General features: G+C 40.7%; 1 protein-coding gene across 14 annotated transcripts in view; it reads right to left on the bottom strand.

The window, feature by feature from the left end:
- Window positions 1-6,874: 6,874 nt before the first annotated feature.
- The window catches only part of SYTL5 (synaptotagmin like 5), a 280,881-nt gene continuing 261,828 nt past the window's right edge, over window positions 6,875-25,927 (bottom strand). For 13 of the 14 annotated variants that reach the window (XM_089324968.1, XM_089324966.1, XM_089324962.1 and 10 more), the window contains 4 exons: window positions 23,998-24,106; window positions 22,114-22,249; window positions 18,654-18,862; window positions 14,413-17,615 (listed from right to left, as the gene is read on the bottom strand). In XM_089324968.1, the coding sequence (XP_089181094.1) occupies window positions 17,473-17,615; window positions 18,654-18,862; window positions 22,114-22,249; window positions 23,998-24,106 (597 nt within the window). In that variant the 3' untranslated portion in view covers window positions 14,413-17,472. Of the gene's footprint in view, window positions 17,616-18,653; window positions 18,863-22,113; window positions 22,250-23,997; window positions 24,107-25,927 lie in introns of all 14 variants that reach the window. The other variant, XM_089324959.1, reaches the window with a different exon arrangement.

Here is a 25,927-nt window from a genome sequence, read left to right as displayed (position 1 = left end):
GTCCTTTGATCCTCTGCTATTGGTTGCAGTTCGTCAAACCCAGTGGAAACCCAGAGAGCAAAGAAACAAAGCACAAAACAATTTGGAACATTTAGACTCTGCTGAGGTAAACAGTGAATACCCAGCACAGTTCATTCCTTCTAACCTGAGTACTGACTCTTTGCTTTAGCATAAAAAAAAAAAATCTCATGTCCCGAGTACAAGAGACAATTTCCCCATAATCTACTTCAGAAGTCAGCAAACTGCAGATCACATGCTGGCCATCTGTTTTTTGCAAGTGAAGTTTTCATTGGCACACAGCCACACACATTCTTTTATGTATTGTTTATGGCTGCTTTTGTGCTACAGCAGCAGAGATGGGTAGTTGTGACAAAGACCATATGGCCTCTAGAGCCTGAACTATTTATGATTTAGCCCTTTAGGAAAAATATCTGACGAGTATCACTGCAGAGTAGTATTAGTTCTGTCAGACTGTCATCCAAAACTCAGTACTTTAGCTACTACCAATTCTCGTCACACAGAGTTGGGAAAGAAAAAATTTGGAAGAAATAGTAAACCAACATAAAACATAGGTGCTTCAGCTCCACTTCTGGGGCTAGACATAGAATCTGAGTTGATAATTGTTTCAAATTCTTTTATACTCTGTCACCACTTCAACTAGATCGCTTTCTTTGCCTGGGAATTGACTTAACTCTTCATTTCTGTAGGATATGGCTCCATAGTAGCCCTGCTTTTATTGGTTCCTTCAGTTTCCTATTGGCCAGGATCATTGATCAAAGTAGTGGCCACTTTGACTCAGCATGGGGGAGTCAGGGGAATAGCTATCAATTTCACTTTCCTTTCACCATTCAGTCCCCTACTGGTACCTTTCTTTGTCCAAACTCAACCAAAATCCACAGAGTAGGAGAGCTCCATTGAAACAGTTCAGTAGAGTTCACTTCTTCAAGGCACAGAACAGTGTGAAGAAGAGTGAAGGGAAAATATGCAGAGACAGGTGTGGGATATTCAGAAAAACATCTTATAATGATAATTAGCAGCATTTTTTCTTCCTCGCTGGTGTGAGACAATACCAAAAAATTCATGGAAAAAAAACCAGAAAATAATGTGAACTTTCCATGAACTTTTTGAAGCCCCCTCATACACAAAAAACATAAAATCACAAACAGTTGTACCAAAGAGTAAGTGAATTCCCACGTGTGTTGCATCACAAAACTTGTGATGTTTGAGGGGAGCTTGAATATCATTTAATTCAAGTCCCGCATTTTATACATAAGTGTTTTATGAAAACTCCTCAGCAAGTAGCATAGCTGAGAGGGAGCTAGGTCTTCTTCTTCTTCTTTTTGACAGGCAGAGTGGACAGTGAGAAAGACAGAGAGAAAGGTCTTCCTTTGCCGTTGGTTCACCCTCCAATGGCCGCCGCGGCCGGCGCACCGCGCTGATCCGAAGCCAGGAGCCAGGTGCTTCTCCTGGTCTCCCATGGGGTGCAGGGCCCAAGCACTTGGGCCATCCTCCACTGCACTCCCTGGCCACAGCAGAGAGCTGGCCTGGAAGAGGGGCAACCGGGACAGAATCCGGTGCCCCGACTGGGACTAGAACCCGGTGTGCTGGCACCACAAGGCGGAGGATTAGCCTAGTGAGCCACGGCGCCGGCCCGGAGCTAGGTCTCTTAATCTTCAACCAAGTGTTGTTTATAAATTCCTCTTTCAAGGCTGGGTTAACAAGCATATATTCCTCAGTCAGGCCTTGCATTTTTCACTGGCTTAAGCCAAATTGGTAATTAAAGGCTTTTCTCTATAACTAGTCATCACCAGCAATACAAATGCCAAATCTTGACAGAAAAGAGAAGATACTACTTGGAAGATGTTTGATTAATATATTTGGAATAAAGCTTTCAGAGCTCTATTTCCTCAGGTTTAGAGGGAGTTGCATCTAGATTACTTACTGTACTCCGTGGGTTGGAAGAGTCATCTAAAATTTAAAAGAATCCAGGTCTTCCAATCTTAGAGCTGTGAAATAAGATCAGACTACATGTCTGGTGAATGTCTTCAGAATAGTTATGGGAGAACAACACACACACACACACACACACACACACACACACCCCATGTGTTTTTAAGGGAAGAAATCAAAACTGAAGAATAAAAGGGGCACAAGGAAAATATTGGCAAATAGGGTACCTTAGTTCACATCAACCACAACTGGAAATAGTCTTAAGTATCAAGATCAATTCTGCCACTCTCTCCACATTAATTCTTCTCATAATTCATGGTTCTTGGGAGCCAGCCAGGAAGCTTGCTGTAATGAGTATTCTGATTAGTGGGAGTGGGCTGGGATCCCACATCTCGGCATGCCTCACATGTTTCCAGGTAATACTAGTACTGTTGGTTCATGAATAACACTATGAGAAGCACATATCCAGCACATGAGAAGCACAGAATTTCTATCTGGGTTGCAGTTTGGTGAAATGCAAAGAAAATGGGCATTGGGATCTGAACTGGGGAGCTCCGGTGGGGTGAAGTTCTGCTACATACTATCATTGTAACTCAGGCAAGTTACTAACCTCTTTCCTTGTCTTGGGCCTGTGATTATAAAGCAAATTGAAAGTATGTCATTGTAAAAATTCAAAGAAAAACAAGAAAAGAAAGAGGGCCGGTGGGAGTGAGGGAGGGTATGGTGGGAAGTATCATTATGCTCTTAGAAATATGTCTATGAAAATTGTTCCCTTTTCATTGATAAAAAATTTGTAAAAACCATAGCTAACATAGTAGGTAGCTACTTATAAAGCATTTGATACCTAACAAGTTCAACAAATGTCACTTCTGATTCCTTCCCTTCTCAGTATCCATGGTTTATTGATGGAAGGGCAAAAGCAGTAATGATATCATGAGTTCAGACTAACAGGAAGATAGGCGAGAAAAAAAATCAAAATGAATGGAAGATTCCATAGCTGAGTACCAAGAGGAATTGTTCAACATCATTCTAGCTTTAAAAATGGAAGCCAGACACTCATGCAATCTCTGTGTGTCAATTCAGCTAATGTGTTTCTTCCAATAACTATTAAGTACAAAAACAGAAGGAACAAGTGGCATATAATCAGTCTTCAAGTACATACAATCCATCTTCAAAAACTGGGGAATAACTCATAATAGTACACATTAGAGGTATTAGGGAAATGAATTTAATGAAAAAGATATTACCATTTACAGCACATGCAGAGTGGCACAAAGCCTTGATTTGGGATATGTGTTCCATACAGCAGCTTGTAAGTAGGCAAGTTAAGCATTTAAGTATTGCTACTAATTTTTCACCAAAGATGGTACAATGAGCAAATAAAAACAGTTGTCTGTAGCCAACAACAACTAGCAAAACAAATGTAGATGCCCATTATCTCCTGTTAAAAAAATAATTATTGCTTCCTCAGAGTTCTTCCATCTTTTTCTCTTTCTACCTAAAAATAAAGAATGTTATATTGTACACTTAAATGTATTAAGAACACAGATCTCATGTTAAGTGTTATTACTACAATCAAAAAGGAAATGAGCTATGAAGCCACAAAAAGACATGGGGGAACCTTAAAATGCCTTTATAAGTCAAAGAAGCCAGTCTGAAAAGGCAACATATTGTATATGATTTTAACTTTTTGATTTTTTTTTTTGACAGAGAGAGAGGTCTTCTGCTGGTTCACCTCCCAAATGGCTGCCACGGCCTGTGCGCTGCACCGATCCGAAGCCAGGAGCCAGGTGCTTCCTCTTGGTCTCCCATGCGGGTGCAGGGCCCAAGCACTTGAGCCATCCTCCACTGCATTCCCAGGCCACAGCAGAGAGCTGGCCTGGAAGAGGGGCAACCGGGACAGAATCTGGCGCCCCAACCGGGACTAGAACCCAGGATGCCGGCACCATAGACGGAGGGAAAGCATTAACTATGGAAAGAGTAAAAAGAGAGGTGGCTTCTTGGGTTTGAGGCACAGGGGGATTTTAGGGCAGTGAAGGTATTCTGTAGGGTCATGTAATTGGATATATATGATATGCTTTTGTCAAAACCAATATAACCCACAAATAATAAACCCTAATGTAAGCTCCAGTTTTTAGTTAATAACAATATAACAATATTTATTCATCAATTATAATAAATTTACTACCTCAGGGAAAAGTATTAATAATAGGAGAAATTTGGTTTGAAGGGTGGGAACTCTAATTTCCGCTCTAAAGTATTCTGTAAACTGAATACTGCTCTGTGAAATAAAGTCTATTAATTTAAAACAAATTGGGGCAGGTGTTGTGGTACAGTGGGTTAGGTCACTGCTTGGGATGCTTGTCTCTCATATGGGAATGCAGGGTTTGAGTCCAGATTATTCTATGCTTCCGATCCAGCTTCCTGCTAATGCCTCTGGGAGGCAGCAGATGATCGACCAAGTACTTGGGAGACACAGAGTTCTTGGCTCCTGGCTGTGGCCTGGCCTAGCCCCAGCTGTTGTGGGCATTTGGGGAGTGACCAGTGGATGGAAGATTTCTCTTTCTCTCTCTCTCTTTCCTCTCTTCTCTTCTCTCTTTCTCTCCCTTTCAAATAAATAAGTAAATCTTTAAGCAAAGAAGCGAGACAAATTTATATCAGAGCAGGAGTTTAGGAAAGTACATTAGCAGCTAAAGCAGGAAGGTGTATGTGCAAAGCAGAATGAACATGTAAGTGCTGACATGAAGGTGACTCAGCTTATAGCAGAGTCTGGGAAATTAGCCGTTATTTTTTCAAAGGGCCAGCACCCGTTCCAATGTTCCAGTGATCCAGTGAGTCTTAGATGTTCTTAAGATATCAAAAGTGCATCTTTCTCTAGCCCAACTAAGTCCCTTGTTTGGTCTTCAAGTTCCAGAGAAAAACTCAACCTGTTATTGACTACTATGCTCAATCCAGGAATGGAGAACTAGTGTTTTCCAAAGCTGGGCCAATACTTGGGCTGATGATTTAGTGCACTTCTCAGATGCTTATTAAATATCTGTACATTTATTTTGAGGTGCACCTACCTAGTAGAAGAGATACAAAGCAAATCCCCAGTGAATGTAAACTCCTCTTTTTCCTTTGACCTAAAAGATCTTGTCTGGCTCAAACTTGCATACTGTGTTCAGCAAAAACAAAGCCCTACCTCCAATTAGACCTGCCCCTAGAAGGCAATTTATCAACCATGAATTGCTCTTCATGTATGGGATCCCTACCTCATCTGTCTACTCAAGCAGATATTTCTTCTTGTTGACACTACATTCTTCATGAGAGTTTTCCACCTCACTATATTTCTAGGAATGTTTAGTGTCCCTTATAATTTGGCACCTTGGAGAGCTGCCAGGACAAACTACCGCTCAACCTGGCTCCATACATTCAGACTTTGCAAGCAAGAAACTCTTAACAGAGCTGGGTTCTGGGGTAACAGGAAAGAGCTAAAAATGAATAACAATACTTCCATAAGCCCATGTGGAGTCAAACATTAAGGGCATCCCCTAAAGTTCTGGAAGGCACCCCATCATCCTGAGGGACAAAGAAAGAAGGTATCTAGATATTTAAGGTGAACATTTAACCAAAGGTGGTGAGGAAAGTCAAAAGTAGGAATATTTCTTCACATCAACTGAAAGCCAATGACGTCTCCTCAAAAGTACCCATTTATGGTTGGCCTTTAGTCTAGTGGTTAAGAAGCTGGCTGGGATGCTTGTGTCTTATGTCAGAGTGCCTGGGTGCCTGGGTATGGCTCTGTTTCCCATTCTAGCTTCCTGCTAATGTATGTCCTGGGAGGCAGGTGATGACTCAAGGATTTGGGTCCTTGCCATCCATGTGGGAAACCTGGATTGCATTCCTGGTTCCCAACTCTGGCCTGTCCCAGCTGGGGCCATTCTGAATATTTGAGGACTGAAACAGCAGATGAAATATCTCTCAGATAAAAATACATAAAAATAAAATATTTATGAATGGTGATGGGAAAGAAAATGTATTCCTGACTCCCAATCATTCTAACTGTGGTTCAGCTATGAATGACGGATAGGACTTCTCTGTGATGGAATGGCTCCTTTCCTTGATTCCAAATGAGCAAGACTGAAAAATCAGTTTCACTGTTGGGATTCATCAATTCCTATGGACCTACACAAACAAATTTAAACTTCTGCAGAGGAACTGAACCATTGGCTAAGGAGGAAAAAATTCTTGGCATGAGCAATCAGATTCCTTCTCCAAAATAAGTGTATCTAACAATAAAGAGATTAAAATATTTAGATTTAAACACATATCTACTTCACTGTCCTCTTATAAGAAGACGTCTTTCCCCTAGCAAATACAAATGACTTAAACCTTTGCTTTAGTTACTGGAATGAAATATTTGATTTACATGCTGTACTAGTTTCTGTCTCAGAAAAAAAAGGAAAGCAGAGGCATGTTTCCTCTTGTGCTGAAATACTGGAAGAGAAAAATATGATTCTACTCTGAGCGTCTTGCCATTTACTGGTGATACTAACAACACATTCTACTTCCCTTTTCCAAGTATGAAAGGATTCCTCCCATAGAATAGTTTGATGATTTCTAATGAGGTAAATGAGGTACAATTGATAGTCTTTGAAAACACTCTGCATTACTCACAGTGACAACAGCAGTTTGTGTTTCTATGGAATTTGTTTTGACAGAATAGTAAATTTCCTTTTGTAGAGAAAAAGCACGATTCTGAGCCACTTTCCTGTAAGGGAGGCATATTTCATCTCCCAGATGTGGAGGAGAGGGAATGGGCCATGCAAAGAGATGGCCATTACACTGAGAGAGAGTGGGGGAAGAATGATGATTTGCTTGTAGGTTCCATAATCTGTTGACAAACAAATCCTGACCAGTGTTTTCTCTCTATCAAATTAAATACTTTTCTGTAACATTAATGATTTAATCAAACAAAAATAAATGTATTACTATCATCCACAATAGGTATCCTAGTACCAAGTTAGGGTTTTTTGCATGTGTATTTGCTGTACATTGGAGACCTCTTAGTTGTACATAGATGCTTAAGATCTAGCCCAGTGTCCAGAAAAAAAGGGCTATAAGAGATTATGAACAACAGAGTATTATAACTAGTTTACTAATAATGATCTTTTTTCTTTAACAGTGGCTTAAAATTTATAATGCATAGTTACATACATTATCTCATGCACTATCTTCAGTTATTTCAAGGTAATTCAGTCAATCTTACTTAACAAATAGACAAAGGTCTAGTTTGGATAATTAACTTGACTGAGTTGAATGGCTGGTTAGTAGTCAAGACTTGAGTTAATGTTCTTCAAGTACAAGGTTAAGCTCTGTCCACCTCATCATGGTTGCCTTGCAATTAGTAATTCAAAAGAGAAACTACTCTAAGACCAAATCCAAGCAGCCATTATGATAGTTAGTCTGAAAAACGTAATTGTGACCATCTGTCCTTGAATGTAGTGTTTCTAAAAATGTGATCCACTTGCATTAGAATCACCCAAGAGGCTTGATAAAATTGATGTGGATTTCTGGAAATTTGATTTAGTAGACTTAGAGCAATGCTCTGGAATCAAGGTATTAAATTCATACTCCAAAAGATAACGATAATTCATGGTAATCTTTCATGTGGCACAATTTCCCTGGGTATTGTTCAAAACTTGCCAGATCCAATTTTTGTTGTACCTTCACTATAAAAACTTCATCCTACTATCCTTTTAGTTTTAGAGGCCATAAATGATACCATGGTAGGAGGAAAGCCATTCTGCTAGCTTCTATAGGCAACATTCAGTTTAATGTAAAACATATACATGAAAAAAAAACCAAAAAACAAGAAAACCAAACATTGATCACAACCTAAAGCACTACAGGTTCTCACTCTCAGGTGTTTCTAGGACTTGAAAAGTATGGTTTATCTTTATTTCATCCATGGCTTTCTCCCCTCCCCCCATCAAGTATAAACCATACAGCAGCAGCTTATGATCAGACGAGTATTACTGTGAATCAGGGGCATTCAATTCACTCATTAGATACTGAAGTAGTTAATAACAACTAGTCACATACATATGTATATTTCTTAAGGAGAAGGATGCCATGAACATGAGTTTCATCAAGATGTCTTTTTTTTTCTGGCATCTGGTGTTTTCATGACCTGGAAAACCTACATCCTGATGAGTAACAAGATAAATGAAAATGAGATGAGTGACTGACTCTTCCACATCCTGATGGTGGTATTTACATACAGTCTGGTTAAAGACAGGCTTTTAAGCTTGCCTGTGTCTCTTTACAACTTGTTTGAGTCATCCAAGGGAAAAGTGAGGTTGAGATTTCCAAATAAGGAATAGGATGTCCTGGGCAAGGATGAGAAGCAGACATGCTGGGCTGGAGAGCACATTTAGTTTTTATGCCTAGAGAAACAGAAAGCAACCACCTATGGTTTTTACTATTGTAGTTCTAGAAAGGTTGCTTTGAGATTTTGTTTCATTTTTAAAAGATTTATTTATTTTTATTCATTTGAAAAGGGGAGAGAGTAAAAGAGGGAGGGAGAGAAAGAGAGAGAGAGAATGTGCAACTTCCATCCTCTGGTTCACTCTCCAAATGCCTGCAATATGCAGAGCTCTGGAAGAAGCCAGGAGCCAGAACTCCATTTAGATCTCCCACATCAGTGGGAGGACCCAAGTACACGGGCCGTTATCTAATGCTTTCTAGGTGTAGTAACAGGAAGCTGCATTAGAAGCAGAGGTGGGACTCGATCTCAAGCGCTCCAACAGGGGATGCAGGCATCCCAAGTAGTTGCTTAATCCACTGTGCCACAACTCGTGTTCCATATTTTATAATTTGACAAGTAATAATTGTATACATGCATTGGGTATATTGTGATGTTCCTATACATGTACACATTGTGGAATCATTCAACCGGGCAAGGTGGCATCTCTATAGCCTCAAATATTTAACATTTTTTTGTGGCAAGAACATTTAAAATCCTTTTAGCTATTTTGAAATATGCAACACATTATTAATTATAGTCACCATGATGTGCAATTGCACAGTTTTTTATTTTTTATTTTTGACAGGCAGAGTTAGACAGTGAGAGAGAGAGAGAGAGAGAGAGAGAGAGAGAGGGTCTTCCTTCTGTTGGTTCACCCCCCAAATGGCTGCTACAGCTGGTGCACTGCACCAATCCGAAGCCAGGAGCCAGGTGCTTCCTCCTGGTCTCCCATGCGGGTGCAGGGCCCAAGCACTTGGGCCATCCTCCACTGCCCTCCCAGGCCTTAGCAGAGAGCTGGACTGGAAGAGATGCAACCAGGACAGAATCTGGCGCCCCAACCAGGACTAGAACCCGGGGTGCTGGCACCGCAGGCGGAGGATTAGCCAAGTGAGCTGCGGTGCCGGCCTACAACTGCACAGTTTTGAAAAGACAAATCAGATAGCATGTTCTGAAATTTTTCTTGCTCTATGTGTATGTTAGTTCCCTTATCTGTTAATTTGGGGTTAGAAATGGGGGTCTCTATAGATGCCTATATTCTATAATCTTACAGTTTTCTTTCATTTTCACTTGTAACACAAATATTTTTTAATTACTTACTCCGAGCTAAACACTGAGGATATAGCTGCGAAAAATGTAAATATTGTTTCTACCCTTATGAATCTTCTAGGGATAAGGCAGGACAGGAATAGATGCAAACATTAAATGACTCATTACATGAATAATTTATTATAATTGTGATGTGTGCAGTGAAGGGGAAACAGAGGCATATTGCTATGACCTATTTAGCAAAGAGGTGGTCAGAGAAGGTTCCCTGAGGATGTAACATTTAATATATGGATGATTAATGACACTCAAATGAAGAGAAGGACCAAGAGGATGCCTGGCAAAGGCCATGAGATGGGATAAAGGCTGAAACAATTGAGCAGAAGAAAAATGCCTGGTGTGGATGAAAAAAAGGAGAGGGGAGGCAAGGCCGACTGCAAGTTGAGGAGGAGGCAGGAGCCATCTCAAGCAGGGCCATGGGCAAGAATTCATACTTTATTCTCAGGATATTGGAAGCCATTCATGGTTTTAGAGATCATTTTGGGGATGGACAGATTTATGATGATAAGCAAGTATAGTCAAATGCTAATTGTAGAAGCTGGATTTAGATGTAAATTGTGTATATGGGTGTTTGCTATAAAATTCTTTGAACTTTTCTGTATGTTTAAAGTTTTTGCTAAAATTTTTGGACAAATTACTCTAGTTATAGTATGAAGAATAGATTGACGCAGGACAAAAGTGGCTTCATAGATAGAAGAGGGGAGACTTCTGCAATAGTTGTGGAGATCGGTGATGGTGGCTTGGACCAGGTGGTGTCACGGACATGGTGAAAACTGGAAAGTCTAGAGATATTTAGAAGACAGAATCAATGTGATATTCTTATTTATTTTGTCTCAGGGTAAGGAAGAAGGCAGAAATCAAGGATCATCACTAAGTGTCTGATTACTGTAATTGGGTAGATGATGGTACCAGATATGGAGAAAGGACACACTGGAGCAGGAAGCAATGGGTGTGAGGGAGAGGGTGCAACAAAGACTTCAGTTTTGAATATGTTGAAAGCATAAACTGTCCAAGTGGAGAGGTCATATAGGAAGTTTTATCTGGGTTGCCAAAGTCAAATAAAAATCTAAAGATGCATCTCCAAGAAAAAGGGTTTTATCTTGGAATAAGAGGGAAGATGGAATTGTAATTGAAATACACATGTGTGCACAGACTAAGGTAGCAGGGTTTTGTTGGAGAAAGAAGACATTATGAAAGTTGTTTTGGAAGCAAGTTCATTGGTACCACTGATGTCTTTTGGATGTCTAGCAAATTCTGATTGGTGAGTGAGGACAGTTGCTAGGTAATATCCTTCTTAATATCATACATGGTTATTTCCTTGAATTGGGCTTTCAAGATAGTCTCTGGAACAAGTGTTTGTGAAAGCTCTATTTGGGTGAGACAGGAATGAGTCCAATTCCTATAATCAGTTTTAAAGGGTCGGGGCATGAGAAGAAGGGTCTGAATTGGGGATGTAATTTTGAAATTTCTAAATGTATAAAACCATGAGAGTATACTATATGATAATCTTGGGAGGCTGAGGATATGAGGAGAAAAGAAGGAATGAGGATTGGAGAATCCAATTTTCAACACTTGTGTACAGAAAGCAAAGACAAAAGAGAATAAACAACTAGGGCAAAAGAAAAATCAGGAGTATGTGATATTATAGGAGGGCTTTATTGATGGGCTTTTTGATTGTTTCCAATCCATTGAAACAAATACCCTTGTGTGTGTGTGTGTGTGTGTGTGTGTATTTTTACATGTGCCTCTATCTCTATAGGTTACAGACCTAGAAGCAATAAGATACATACTTAATTTCAAAGTGTTTTTAAAGAAAATATTTCTTATAAAAACCAATAAATAAAGATAGTTCACTTAAATATATTTAATCTGACATCTGATGGGACTGGTTAAACCAATATGATATATTCCTATAGTATAATACCCTGTAGTCATAAAAGAGTGAGGTTGTCAATATTTTCTGATATGGAGGTGGAGAGAGGAAGACTTACTTTTTACAATTTTTAGCTATTTGAATTCTACACCATTTACATGTACAAGGAGCTTTAAAACCTTTGTGGGAAAATGAATTTAAAGGATAATATGAATTTTGGGGGCTGGCGCTGTGGCATAGCTCATAAAATTGCTGCCTCCAGTGCCGGCATCCCATATGGATGCTGGTTTGAGACCCAGATGCTCCACTTCCGATCCAGCTCTCTGCTATGGCCTGGGAAAGCAGTGGAAGATGGCCCAAGGCCTTGAGCCCCTGCACCTTTGAGGAAGGCCCAGAAGGACCTCCTGGCTTTGGATCGGTGCAGCTCCGGCCATTGCAGCCAATTGGGGAGTGAACCAGCAAATGGAAGACCTCTCTCTCTTTTTGCCTCTCCTCTCTCTCTGTATAACTCTGACTTTCAAATAAATAAACAATTTTTTTTAAAAAAAGATAATATGAATTTTGTAAGAGTTTTTGGAAACCCCTTCATATTACCTATATTTAGAAGTACTATTTTGGGGCTGGCGCTGTGGTGTAGCGGGTAAAGCCACTGCCTGCAGTGCCGGCATCCCATATGAGCACTGGTTCAAGTCTCAGCTGCCCCACTTCTGATCCAGCTCTTTGCTGTGGCCTGGGAAAGCAGTAGAAGATGGCTCAAGTCCTTGGGCCCTTGTTCTCATGTGGGAGACCCGGAAGAAGCTCCTGGCTCCTGGCTTCAGATCGGCACAGCTCTGGCCGTTGCAGCCAACTGGGGATTGAAACAGCGGATGGAAGACCTCTCTTTCTCCCTCTCCCTCTCTCTCTGTGTAACTCTGACTTTCAAGTAAATAAATATTTTTTAAAAAGAAGTTCTATTTTATACATCTACACTATAGTTATAGAGTGACCTAAAGATGAATTTGACTTTTATTTCCAAAAGCAACACCATCAGGTTTCTGATAAATTTGCATACCTAGGTTTTGCTTTACAGAAAGGGAGGGTAGGGTGGGAAGTATCATTATGCTTTTAAAATGTATATATGAGGGCCGGCGCCGCGGCTCACTAGGCTAATCCTCCGCCTAGCGGCGCCAGCACACCAAGTTCTAGTCCTGGTTGGGGTGCCGGATTCTGTCCCGGTTGCCCCTCTTCCAGGCCAGCTCTCTGCTGTGGCCAGGGAGTGCAGTGGAGGATGGCCCAGGTGCTTGGGCCCTGCACCCCATGGGAGACCAGGAAAAGCACCTGGCTCCTGGCTCCTGCCATCGGATCAGCGCGGTGCGCCGGCTGCAGCGCACCGGCCGCGGCGGCCATTGGAGGGTGAACCAACGGCAAAGGAAGACCTTTCTCTCTGTCTCTCTCTCTCACTGTCCACTCTGCCTGTCAAAAAAAATAAAAAATAATAAAAAAATGTATATATGAGAGCATATTCCAAGACAGTGGATTAGGGAATGACATACCGTGCTAGGCTAGGAAAACAGTAAAAAAAAAAAAAAAAAAAGTGTAGGAAGTGCACTCACAGGGGAGACTTGGAGAGAAAACCACACTGGAAATCCCACAAGAGGAAGAGGGATGCCGTGGACTTGTGTGGAGGGTGTGCACTAGAAGCACAGACACAAACACCAGTGCAGCAGCAGAGAGCTGGAGTGGGCGACAGCTGGGAGATGGAGGTGAGACCGGACTGTAGCAGCCTGCAGTGATGCAGCCGGAGGGAGAGCCGGAGGCAGGTGAGTCCGGACTGGAGCCCTGGGGGCTAGCGGTTGCTAGCGGTTGCCCATGGATCCAGTGGAAGTAGAGGGGGCAGACTTATCTATCCCCAACCTCCCCACAACAGCACCCAATGCCTGGCTGAGAAAGAGCAGACACCATTTTGGGTTTGGGTGGTAGCTGCAGAAGCCTTTTTGCCCAAGCATAGCAACAGGCTGACAGGACACCTTCTCAGCAGTCCTGGCAGTAGTGGTGGGCAGAGAGCAACATTCTGCCAGTGGCTCTGTGTACGCATGTGATCCAGAGATTCTAATGGAAGGAACAATCCGCAGTGCCCATTGACTTTGAGCCTCGCTGTGAGGTGGCTGGGCAACCATGTAGGATGGTGAGGCACCTGCAGACTCCCAGGATCAAGACACCTAGGTGGAGCTATCTTGGGGAACATCTGCCTCTCTGTGGACTGGTCAGGCTGGCAGGCCAAAGAGAAACCTCTGGACCCCGCAACTGTGGAAGCCTTGTGTGCTGAGACTATGGGGACTCAGGGGTTACATGAGAAGGTGCAGGGTGTAGCTGGGTAATGATATCTACCATGCCCAACCCAGGTGTTACCCTGGATATTCGCCCCACCCTGGAGAATTAACCAGAGCTCCCTGGCCACACCCGCAACACACCTCTTGGTATTCACTGAAAGTGCAGACATTCCCCTAAGCCATAGAAGCATAGCTCAAAGATATAGCCATCAGAGGAAAAAAAAAAAACAAAAAACCTCAAAATCAACTCCACAAAAGCCTAAAAACAAATGAAGTAATTCAAGAAACAAGAATAAGGAAGACAGCATGAACACATTTCAATATTAGAATGCAAAGATGAAGAGATTGAGGAAATGCTGGAAATGGAATTCAAAAATTAATCACAGGATTAGTCAAAATCAGAAGCAAATCCACCACTAAAGAAAACCATACATGACATGATGAAAAATTTTTCCATGAAATTGAGATTTTAAAGAGAAATCAAAATGAAATATTAGAAATGAAGAATTCAATAGATCAAATAAGAAATGCAGTGGAAAGCCTTAACAGCAACTTGGTAAGGCAGAAGAAAGAATATCTGAACTAGAAGACAAATCTCTGGAAATCTTATAGTCAGACCAAAAAAAAAAAAAAAAAGAATATAGAAAACTTAAAAATAGTGTTGGAGATTTATGGGATAATAGCAAACAACCCAACATACTGGTCTTAGGAGTTCTAATTACAGAAAAGTTCCCCATCTGGAGAAAGAAAGGGTCATCCAAGTACTGGAAGCAGAAAGAACTAACAGACATGACCAGAAAAGATCTTCACCATGATACATGGTAGTCAAACTATCCACAGTAAAACATAAAGAAAAACTTCTAAAATTACTTTCAGAGGATCTTCAATAAGACTCACAGCTGAATTCTCATCAGAAACCCTAACAGGCTAGGAGGAATGGTGAGATACAGTCCAAGTCTTGAGAGAAAAAAACTGTCAACCCAGAAAACTGTACTTTGCAAAACTCTCATTTATGAATGAACATGAAATAAAGACCTTCTGTAACAAATAGAACCATGCATCTTCTCTGACAACAATGGAATAAAGCTGCAAATGAACAACTCAGGAATCCCCAGATCATATATAAACACATGGAGACTGAACAACATAGTTCTGAATAAACAGTGGGCCATGGAAGAAATAAAAAAATTTCTGGAAACAAAAGAAGATGACAATACAACATATCAAAACTTATGGGATACAGTAAAAACGGTGTTAAGAGCGAAGTTTATAGCAATTGGTGCCTACATTAAGAAACTGGAAAGGTACCAAATACATGAACTATCAATACACTTCAAGGACCTGGAAAAAACAACAACAATCCAAACCCGAAATTAGTGGGAGGAAAGAAATAATTAAAATCAGAGAACAAATAAACAAAATTGAAACAAAAAAATACAAGACATCAGTGAAATGAAGAGCTGGTTTTTTGAAAAAAAAAAAATTGAGACACCATTGGTCCAACTTAAAAAAAAAAGAGAGAGAGACAAGACTCAAATCAATAAAATCAGAGATGAAAAAGGAAATGTAACAACAGACATCACAGAAATAAAAAGAATCATCAGGAATTACTACAAAGAGCTGTTTGCCAACAAATCAGGAAACCTAGAAGAAACGGATAGATTCCTAGACACATACCATCTACCGAAATTGAGCCATGAAGACAGAAAACCTAAGCAGACCAATAACCAAGACAGAAATTGAATCAGTAATAAATATCCTCCCAACAAAGAAAAGCCCAGGGCTAGGTGGCTTCATTGTTGAATTCTACCAGACATTTAAAGAACTAACTCGAATTCTTCTCAAGCCATTCAAAACAATTGAAAGGGAGGGAATCCTCCCAAACTCCTTCTGGAAAGCCTGCATCAATTTTCAAAATTCAAGAAGAAATCTAGAAATTTAGGACAACTAGTAAGAATAAACTTGAAACTGATTTTAGACCTGTTACTACTAATAATAAATTTATACACTGAAGAATTTTATATCAATTCAAGTGAAAAAAACTGAGCTAATGGGCTAGACTATGACTCTAGAATATACTTGGGTCAAGTAAGTACATATTCAAATAATCTATTCTAACCTCCTTAATAAATAAACATAGCATCATGGTAAGGATGGCAGTGGAAAGAAGTCTAGCCTAAAATTTATGTCCATATTCAGTCTCGGTATGACCCGGGGCAAGTCACCTGAGCTCCCTGGGTATGGGAACATGCCAAATGAGGAATCAGGCTTGAAACACCCTTCTAGCTTTAACCACCTTTGCATTTAAGTTTGGTGACCAAAGTATCTTGAATTTCAGGTGACAGAAAGCATAAACATTGAACTATTGGCCCCAATTCTTTATCTCTTCCTGTATCTTCAATGCTTCTCTTGACTTTATTGTGGGCAGAATGTTACTTTCCTGCCTCTTGATTTTACACTTGGCCATATGACTTCCTTGGACTTCAGGGATAGCAATAGTCAGCACAAGCAGGGAATCTAAATGCACTTGAGTAGTGGTACTCATTCTATTGCATCTCTGCCATCACCATGCTCTTTTTATTGATTTGGGATAAAGAGAATGTGATTTGAGCAGATGATCTAGACCTTCATGTCTGTAGCAAGAAGCAGAGATCACTTAGCCAACCTTCACAATCATGAGAAAAAAGGATTGTCATTTTAAGCCACGCCATTGACATTTGGAGTGGTTTGTCAATCATCATTATTTTGGCAATAGCTAACCACTATAAAAGGAGCTAAAGAAAACTCTGGGAAGGAGAAATGAGGGGAAAAATGAATAGAATCCATGGATCTCTCCATAACAGTGCAGAAGAGGGACAGAAGAAGCTGTCGGTAGAACACCTACCTTTCAATAAATTATTCTCCTTAATGAACAAAATGTGAAAGGACATAAAACTGACCATTATTCCTTGTTCCCTTTTAGTTAATGGCTTAGACCATTTTATGAAATACATGTTTATGACAGAGTTCTCTACTAGCTATATCATCAGTAGGGTGATGCCACATCCCATGTTTCCCTGGTCAATTCTAGTTTACATCTGATTTTCTGGTGTCATTATCTAGCTCTTTTCACTCTGGTTAGTAGGCTGATCTAGATGATAAATTGTGAAGTCACCATAGAAAGCTCTGTCAGACCATCTTGGTGCATTACCTGGTCAATATACAAATTTGAAAGAATAACACAACCACTACTTTGCCTGAGGAACCATCCCCACCATAGCTTCTTTGGTTCATGAGAATATCTAGGATGAGCAACGGGTGGCAGTACCCCTTATTCTGACTCTTCAAGTGATCTGCCTTCCCAGTGGTCCCCTTCATCCTCCAACCATTGGAAGAAATTTAAAATAACTCACATTAGAAAAATTCTGGGGAGCCCCTCCCTAATATCAACAATAGTTAGTATAAAGCCTATGAACTATTGCATAATTTGCTTATTGACTGGACAATGTGATGCACTTTGTAACAAACACTGAAGAAGGCCTGGCCTATGGACATAGAGAGGTACATGTATTTTTTTAGGCACTCAGCAAGATCCTAAATGTTCATAACAGTGACATCTCTTCCTTCATGTCACAATACCTTCAGGTGAAAAATAACAGGGAACTAGTACCCCAGATCCCAGCCTGCTATGGGTAGAAGATGGCAAGCAGACAGTTCCTGGAGACTTCATTCGTGGAGAACTGATTCCTTCAGAGCCTACACTTCCCCATGCTGGAACGGAGCATGAGTACCCCCTCGATAGGAGTCCCAGGGTTGTCAGCCATCTTCTGCCAGAGGCGTTGCTCTTCTCCCTGAGCGTCCATCCAATCCACATTCTTCCCATGGCTCACACCTGAAGAAGGGAAAGGGGAACATTACACTTCACAGATGAAATGTTTTGATCTTCTGGAAGTCATCTTCAATCTGGCTTATTGACTAGAGAGCCCTTAATTGGCTTGTCTACCAAGTGATGTTAGAATGGAATCAAACCTTTGCGGCTTGCACTGTACTCTTCTGCCTAGATGACAAATCACGATGGCCTTGGTGGCTCACTCCTCCAAACTCTGGGAGTTCAGCAGAGAGCTGGCTCATCTACATTGAGTTAACATGATGGAAGAACAGCCTGAACTGGGCTCTGAGGCTCTCCCTTTCTAACAAGGCCACTTCTCTGACATGGGGGATTTTCAGTGTAGTGGCACAGATGTCTTTGGCTCCCCCTAATCCACAAGCATCATAGGAACAGTGGGGTCTTTCTCAACAGAAATGCTGACTATGGTGTATGCCTAAGTTATGGGAAAAGGAGAGCTTGGGGACTGCATGGGCATTACTAGTGCTTGTGTGCCTACTACTATATTCCCCTGCCTAATTCACTCTGTTACAATTGTGTCTCATGGTGCTAGCCGTGTGTTTCCATGGCCTCTTTGAACAATATTAAGTGTCACTCCTTAGGAAAAAATTGTTTCTTTTCAATTTGATCAATGTGAATAATTGGTTCAAGTGCTGGACAGAACTGAGAAGAGGATGTAAGGTTAGCCTTGGAAATTACTCTCTGCCTTATCAGAAGCCTGTTCTGCCTTGACGATTCTATCCTGAGCAAAACCTGAAGGTCCAAGAACATATATGAAATTCACTCAATCTAAAGTGTAAATGTTATTACATGAAATGACCGAATATATACATTATGCTTCCTAAACTTCTAGCCTAAGGATACAAAATTATAGTATAAATATTTTTATTTTAATAATGAACAGAATCTTAGCTGAAGGAGTGCAGTCTCAGTGGTAATTTCAGGAGTCAGCTAAAGCTGAAATGATATAAACATCTATTACACATCACACCTGCAGGAATCACACCCCTGCCCCTTGTCTGGTCATAGACCCAAGTCCCTCACCACTTCCAGAATTCAAACGAACTCCTCCCAGAAAGATGTTGCTGGAAAAGGCCTCCTTGTCCCAGATGGTAAGTTCTAGGCAAACATTATTTATATCCTGTGGATGCAGGCCACTGAACATGAAAGTATGATTCCACTGAGGGTTAACACTCTTTTTCACAACCGGAGTTTTGTGCTTGGTGGCTTTGTTATCGTCTGGGAGCAGGTAGCTGCAGGAGAAAACACAATCAAGCTGCCAGTAAGACAGTAGGAAGAAAATGTTGTTCCTGATTAGTCATTTCAAATTCTCATAATTTCTAGTGTGTGTGTATATGTGTCTGCATGTAAGCATGATATGTGTATTTGTCATTCTCTCTCAGATTGTTACTTGCTTACATCTAGATTTATTTAATGGAATGGCTTATTCTTTCTTTTAAATAGAGCAATAATCAAATGACCTCTCTCTGCTTCCTATTCCTGTTTTGGTTCTTCCTCCCATCTGGAAAAGAAATACCTCCTGCAGTCAACATTATCGAGTGCCCTTCCTTGGATCTTACTGGCCTATATCTTAGTTGACTTGCAGCCAACAAGGGTAATTCCTGGCCTGTTTGCAGCTTCCAACCTCAAGTACCTGTGTCTCTTGGTCTTTTCTAGTGAAGGACTTTCTCTAGTGCTGTATGAAATGGTTCAGCTGATTTGCACAGAACCCTGGAATCACTAGGGATCTAATGCCCCTTGGGGCAAGTCTCAAGCAAAGGGTTTTGGGAAATGGCGACACACTCAGCATCCCTACCACCCTTACCACCTGAAGTGATAATAGAGTTCTTCATTGCCTCCCAGTGGAATTGAATTCTAGAGGCCCACATTTGTAGCCTGCCCATTATCATACCTTTTTAACAGCTTCCCTACCTGTCCTATCTTATTTTCTCTATTCTCTTACTGCTTCCTGGAATCTCTTCTCATATAAAATATGTGTACTCTAGGCCTTCACCTCTACTGTGGTCAAAACAATAGGCTCTATGGGTGGCAGGGGTTGGGTGGGGGACATTTGGCCTGCAAGCCATATAAAACCCACAAAATCATTTGGCCTGGCCCTGCCAAGACAACCACAGACAGGCCTTAGAATGCAATAATTCTATAGTAGGCTAATTTTTAAGTTGATAATTTTGTATGGCTCATTAATAATGTTATAAATATCCAATGGTTTTTGCCAATAAAAATGTTCCCCACTCCTACTAGATACACAGAAAACACATTTTTCTCCCTTTCAGGAAGTATGCATTAGGAGGGAGACATATGTATGTATGGAATTAGTACCTCATTTATAACAATGAAGCTACATTCGGTCACTTGAGACTTCATTTCATGTACCAAGCATAGAATTCCTGTGCTTCCTATCCATTCTCCCCTTATTCCTGTCTTTAAAAATATCCTCATTAAGGCCGGCGCCGTGGCTCACTAGGCTAATCCTCCGCCTTGCAGCACCGGCACACCGGGTTCTAGTCCCGGTCGGGGCACCGGATTCTGTCCCGGTTGCCCCTCTTCCAGGCCAGCTCTCTGCTATGGCCCGGGAGTGCAGTGGAGGATGGCCCAAGTGCTTGGGCCCTGAACCCCATGGGAGACCAGGAGAAGCACCTGGATCCTGGGTTCAGATCAGCACGGTGCGCCGGTCGCTGCGGGCCGGCTGCGGCGGCCATTGGAGGGTGAACCAACGGCAAAGGAAGACCTTTCTCTCTGTCTCTCTCTCTCACTGTCCACTCTGCCTGTCAAAAAAAAATATCCTCATTTAAAAATTTTGACACAAGGTTATCCAGAATAAAAACTACATTATCCAGCATATCTTGCAGCTAATCTAGTCACATGACGAGTTCTGGTTAATGAGATATAAGAAGTATATCTGTATGAAAGTCCTGGGATGTGTCTTGCCAGCTGGAGTTGGAATGGGATGGCTAAAACTCAAGCAGCTATCTTGGCCCATGAGGTAGATCCTATAACAACACAGAAAAATCCTGCATCTCTTGAAAATCATATGCTTCCAATCCTTTATCTTTTTTAGACACTGTTATTTTGTATTACAAACCTGTTAATTGATATATTTTTCAATATTAAACTTTACAGAGGGTTTATTCTTGCTCTCTTCATCTGTTTTCTTTTTTAAAGTCAGGTCTTTTTCAAATAAGCTCAATATTTAAGTATAGCTAAGGAGAGAATTTGCTAGAAAGTTAACATTTTTCCCCTTTAAGAACAAAAAGATTTCCTTTTATTATGTTTGCTTCATAAAATTTTAACAAGATAGAAAACTGTTTGGCAAGATATTAACCACCCCTGCAAGCCACCATGAGGCCACTGGCCAGGAGCCGTCCCCTCATCCCACCAGGCAGTGAAGAGCAGAGGTCTGAACAGGGTGGCAGAGCTGGTGAGGCACATTGGAACAGTAGGGGCCAGAGAAAGCATTTCTTCTATCTTTAAATCTACTGCACAAAAGAGTGACAGACAGACTGGGATTCAGATACACACATTCACCAACAAGGGAGCTGCACACAGCAGCTTCTCTTCACTGCTGGCTTTACCAAAGTTAGAACATGTGAGGGCAAACACTTGACCCATTTCTTCATAAGGAGAATGCACTTTCCCAAGAACATTTGGGAAGAGGAACAAAAGTGTCCTGTGATTCAAAGAATTAACCTCAAGACCTAGCATCATTGGAAATTATTTTATCCGGTATGCCTCTAGTGCTCCATGAGGGCAGGAGCATTTCTTACTTATTTTTGAAAGTGCAGAACCCAGTGCTTGACATTTGTGCATTTCTGTGTTTCTTTGAATGAATGAAAAACATTCTTCTAGTTCTAGTTTTTATAATTACAGGAGAAAAAAATCTCCAATAATCAGGAATCAAGAGGGATTTGCTGTTTAGGTCCTGAGAATTGGGCAAGAAAATCCATTGAAAGGGCTGGATCCCCTGAGAGAAACTGCCCTATGCTCCACAAAGTGGGTACAGATCCCAGCAAGAAGTCCCAGAGCCTCTGCAAACCACTTTATGGTGGCTTCCTCAAGAGAGGGTGTTCTGATTTCTCTACTTTTTACAATTTCATCCGAGGAAGAAAAACAGCAAAAAATCCAATATTTTGCTTGTTTTTACATAATCGCCAGCACCAAACAGTACCAAAGCACAATAAAATATATTACACATAGAAATCATACTTCTCCCTCCTTTGAGAAATGAATGCCATAGGAAAATTTGCTCATCTTGAGCGTGAGAGTGATAGAAACTCCTGAAATATGCTGGAAACAGAATGGAAGCTAGAATAAGCTGTTCCCACTACAGTTATATTGTTTTACATGTAAGAGCTAGCATTTAGGGGTAGTTCTATCCCAGTACATTTCCAGAAAGCAGAACACAGAAGCCTCCCAGCTTCTACTGTCTCATGGACCACTTCATCTCCCATTAAGTAGCATCTCAAATGAACTAAAACACAATTACCCCTTCACAAAGCTGTCAGAAGTGCCTCCTGATTTCACTGCTGTCAAGTTCTTTGCCTCTTTGATGAGCACTTCTAGTATTCCTCCAGAGATTACAGGTGACTCCTTCTTCTTTCCTTTCTTAAAGGTCTTCTTTCCTGCACCAAGCACCAAATTATGAGGGAGGAAAGGGGGAGAGATTCATGGATTTCACTTCAACATTTACAAAATCATCAGCAAAACTTTACATTTGATGATTGACTCAGGCCTTTAAATTATTGTATATTTTATATTCAATTAAATATTTTTACCCCCTTGGAATCCTTCTGGATGAATTTTTCATTTCTGTTTGTGCAAAGGAATGGAAAAAGCCTAGGAAGGGAAAGAGCTGCTCTTATGGAGGAAAAGCTTTGATGAAAGCCATACACACAAAGCATCAAGACTCCAGAAGAGAAAATTCCATCACCCCCTTTGTAGATAGCTTAGTCTTGTAGACTATCAGTTCCAGAAAGGGTCCGCTCTGTAGGTTATAGTCTAGGAACAATTACATTTTGCATAACAACTACATTTTACTCTTTTCCACTTCTAATTTTAATTGCAATAAAATATAATAACAGCCATCACCATAATTTCCACTTTTATTTACTACTGTTTGAAGCATAATTTATAAGTATGGATCTATTTAATCCTCAAATCAAACCTCTGAAGTGAGGAAACTGAGGGAGGGAGAAACTATGTTACTTGTAGAGTCACATTGAAGAGGATGATTATTAATAGGAGGGCAAAGGAGGCTGCATGTAGGAGTTGATGAAAGGAGAAGGGCAACAGATAAATATCTCTGGGTTTTTCCTTAACACTCTGCATTATAGACCAACTTCTTCCTCAAGGCTAACTGAGTAGCTATGAATGTCATAAATCCATACAGCAGCTTTCTACACCCCTTTCCAACAGACTGCCCCCCATTCTGGAAGATCCTATATCTCTGGGACTGACACAAAACAAATTTCTCCATCGACTGGTTTCTAAGTATGAGCTTTGGCCTTTCCTTGTATGAATCCCATGCCCTTCCATAGTATATACCTTTTTTTTTTTTAAAAAAAGGATTTATTTATTTATTTGAAAGGCAGAGTTATAGGAGGTAGAGGCAGAGAGAGAAAGAGAAAGAGAGAAAGAGAGAGATTTTCCATCTGCTGGTTCAGTCCCCAGATGGCCACAATGGCCAGAGCTGTGCCAATCCAAAGCCAGGAGCCAGGAGCTTCTTCCAGGTCTCCCACATGGGTGCAGGAGCCCAAGAACTTGATTCATCTTCTACTGCTTTCCCAGGCCATAGCAGAGAGCTGGATTGGAAGTGGAGCAGCCGGGACTTGAACCGGTGCCCACATGAGATGCAGGCAATGCAGGCGGAGGCTTCACCTGCTATGCCACAGTGCCAGCCCCCTAGTATATAGTTCTTAATCCTCCTCAAAAGACAGTGATGGGGTGATGTTTGGCATAGAGGTTAAGATGCCTTTGGGATGCCTACATCCTGTATTGGAGTGCTTGGTTTGAATCCTGCCTCTATTTTCCAATCCAGCTTTCTGCGAATGCATATCCTGGGAGACAGAAGGTGATGGCTCAAGAATTTGGGTCCCTTCCACCATCGTGGGAAACCCAGATTGCATTCCTGCTCCTGCCTTCAACCCTACACAGCCCCACCTGTGGAGGGCATTTGAGGAGTGATCCAGGGGATGGAAGATCTCTCTCCTCTTCAAATTAATTTTTAAAATTAAAGAAGACAGTTATATATGATCATCCATGTTTTATCTGTGTAATATGAGCACAATATAGTTTAACCAATTCCTGGTCCCCATTCCCACACTTCCAGAAGCAGAATATCATCCATCAAAGTCACTGATTTTTACTCTACCTTCAAGTTGTGGGGATTGAAGCATCAGGTTCTCCTCTGGGGGAATGTAACGTAATACAACTGTCAGCTCTCCTTTGTATTGAAGGCCAACATCAGGAGCAAACTCCACCTGGCCAAGGGGAGGCAAGGGAAAGGAAAGAAGAAGAGAGATTGGTTTATTATTTTGCAGCCCATGTTTGAATGTACAGTGTTTACTTTGTGGCTTCAATGTGACAACCCAGTCACTTTTCACTATGTTATCTCGTAATGGTCAGAGAGATATCTTAGCCTGGAAAAGAAGAGGAGTTGGAAAATTCTATGAATTCATTTTCTTTTAAGTATAAACATTAAAGTAAACAGAATCTGAAAGGCAGCATATGAGGGTACTTCAAAATTTCATGAAAGCATATTATGAAAAAAACCACGCATGGATTTCAAATAGTTTTTGTACCCAAATCAGCTTATCTTTTAATTCCATTTCCATGAAATTTTTGAACTTTTAAAAGTACCCTTGTATAATTCACATTTTCTCAGTCAATGGATATTGAATGTCTGTGATTCATTGAAGACTGGACTTATCTCTGGATATAAACATATAGTTTGGGGTGTGAGGAAGGAATAAATATTTTACTGAAAAAAGCACCAGAATTCACTTCTTTCTGTTTGTCTTTGCTGTCTCTAGGCTTTCCTAAATGACAAAACAAGGAAGTTGTCAGTAATGTTTGCTTCAAAGTGGGCTACCAGCAATCAATTGTTGAAATCAATATTAGTGGGGCTGGTGCTGTGGTGTAGTGGGTAAAGTCGCTGCCTGCAGTGCTGGCATCCCATATGGGTACCGCTGGTTCAAGTCCCAGCTGCTCCACTTCTGATCAAGCTCTCTGCTATGGCCTCAGAAAGCAGTAGAAGATGGCCCAAGTCCTTTCTCCAAGACCTGGAGGAAGCTCCTAGATCCTAGCTTCAAATTGGTGCAGCTCTAGCCATTGAGGCCAATTGGGGAGTGAACCAGCGGATGGAAGACCTCTCTGTCTCTCTCTCTGTGTAACTCTGACTTTCAAATAAATAAATCTTTAAAAAAGACAGCAATATTAGTAACTGACATCATCAAAATTCAAAGAGGAGAAAATGGTTCACTCAAACTTGCTGGTAGAAACAAAAAACGGCTCACCCACTCTGGAAAACACTTTGGAAATTTCTTGAAAAACTAAACATGCAACTACCATACAACCCAGAAAGTATTGGGTATTTATCCTAGAGAAATGAAAAACCATGTCTACACAAAACATGTACACTAACATTCATGTAAGTTTATTTGTGATAGTAAAAACTGGAAAGAACCTAGATGTCTTTCAACAGGTAAATATTTAAACAAATACTAGTGTATAGAATATTACCCAGCAAGAAAAAGGACCACTGATACATGTAACAACTTGGATGCCTCTCCAGAGAATTATTCTGACGGAAACGCTAGTCTCAAAGGATAAATACTGTATTATTCCATTTTCTGTACCACTTTTGAAATGACAAAATATTAAAGGTGGGAACAGATTATGGTTGCTAGGAGTGGGGGCAATGTGAGGGAAGTGGGTGTGGTTACAAAAGGTCAACCTGAATGATGCATGTAATAAAATCATGTTCTATTGTTTATGAGTGAGATATTTGGGTATTACAAGACGCCAATAGGAAAAAGTGATATATGCTTTTTACATATAAATATATAGTATATTAATAGGGTTCAACAATGCATTATTGGGATTTATTAATGATCTATTGATTTTTATCTTAAAGATTTCAAGTCTTCAAGAAAAAAAAAGACTAAGTCTTATAAAAGAGATCACAATAAAGATGAAATCTTATAGTATTATAATCACATACAAAAGAAATTTAAAGAGGGGAATCATCTTGTAGTCTGTACATATGTAATGTCTTGGGGGTATTTTGGGTACTCTTGCAA

This window comes from Oryctolagus cuniculus, chromosome X (genome assembly GCF_051225735.1).
Source record: "Oryctolagus cuniculus isolate XC-2025 breed Fujian yellow rabbit chromosome X, ASM5122573v1, whole genome shotgun sequence".
NCBI classification, from domain to species: Eukaryota; Metazoa; Chordata; class Mammalia; order Lagomorpha; family Leporidae; genus Oryctolagus; species Oryctolagus cuniculus.
This window is presented reverse-complemented; position numbering and strand designations above follow the sequence as displayed.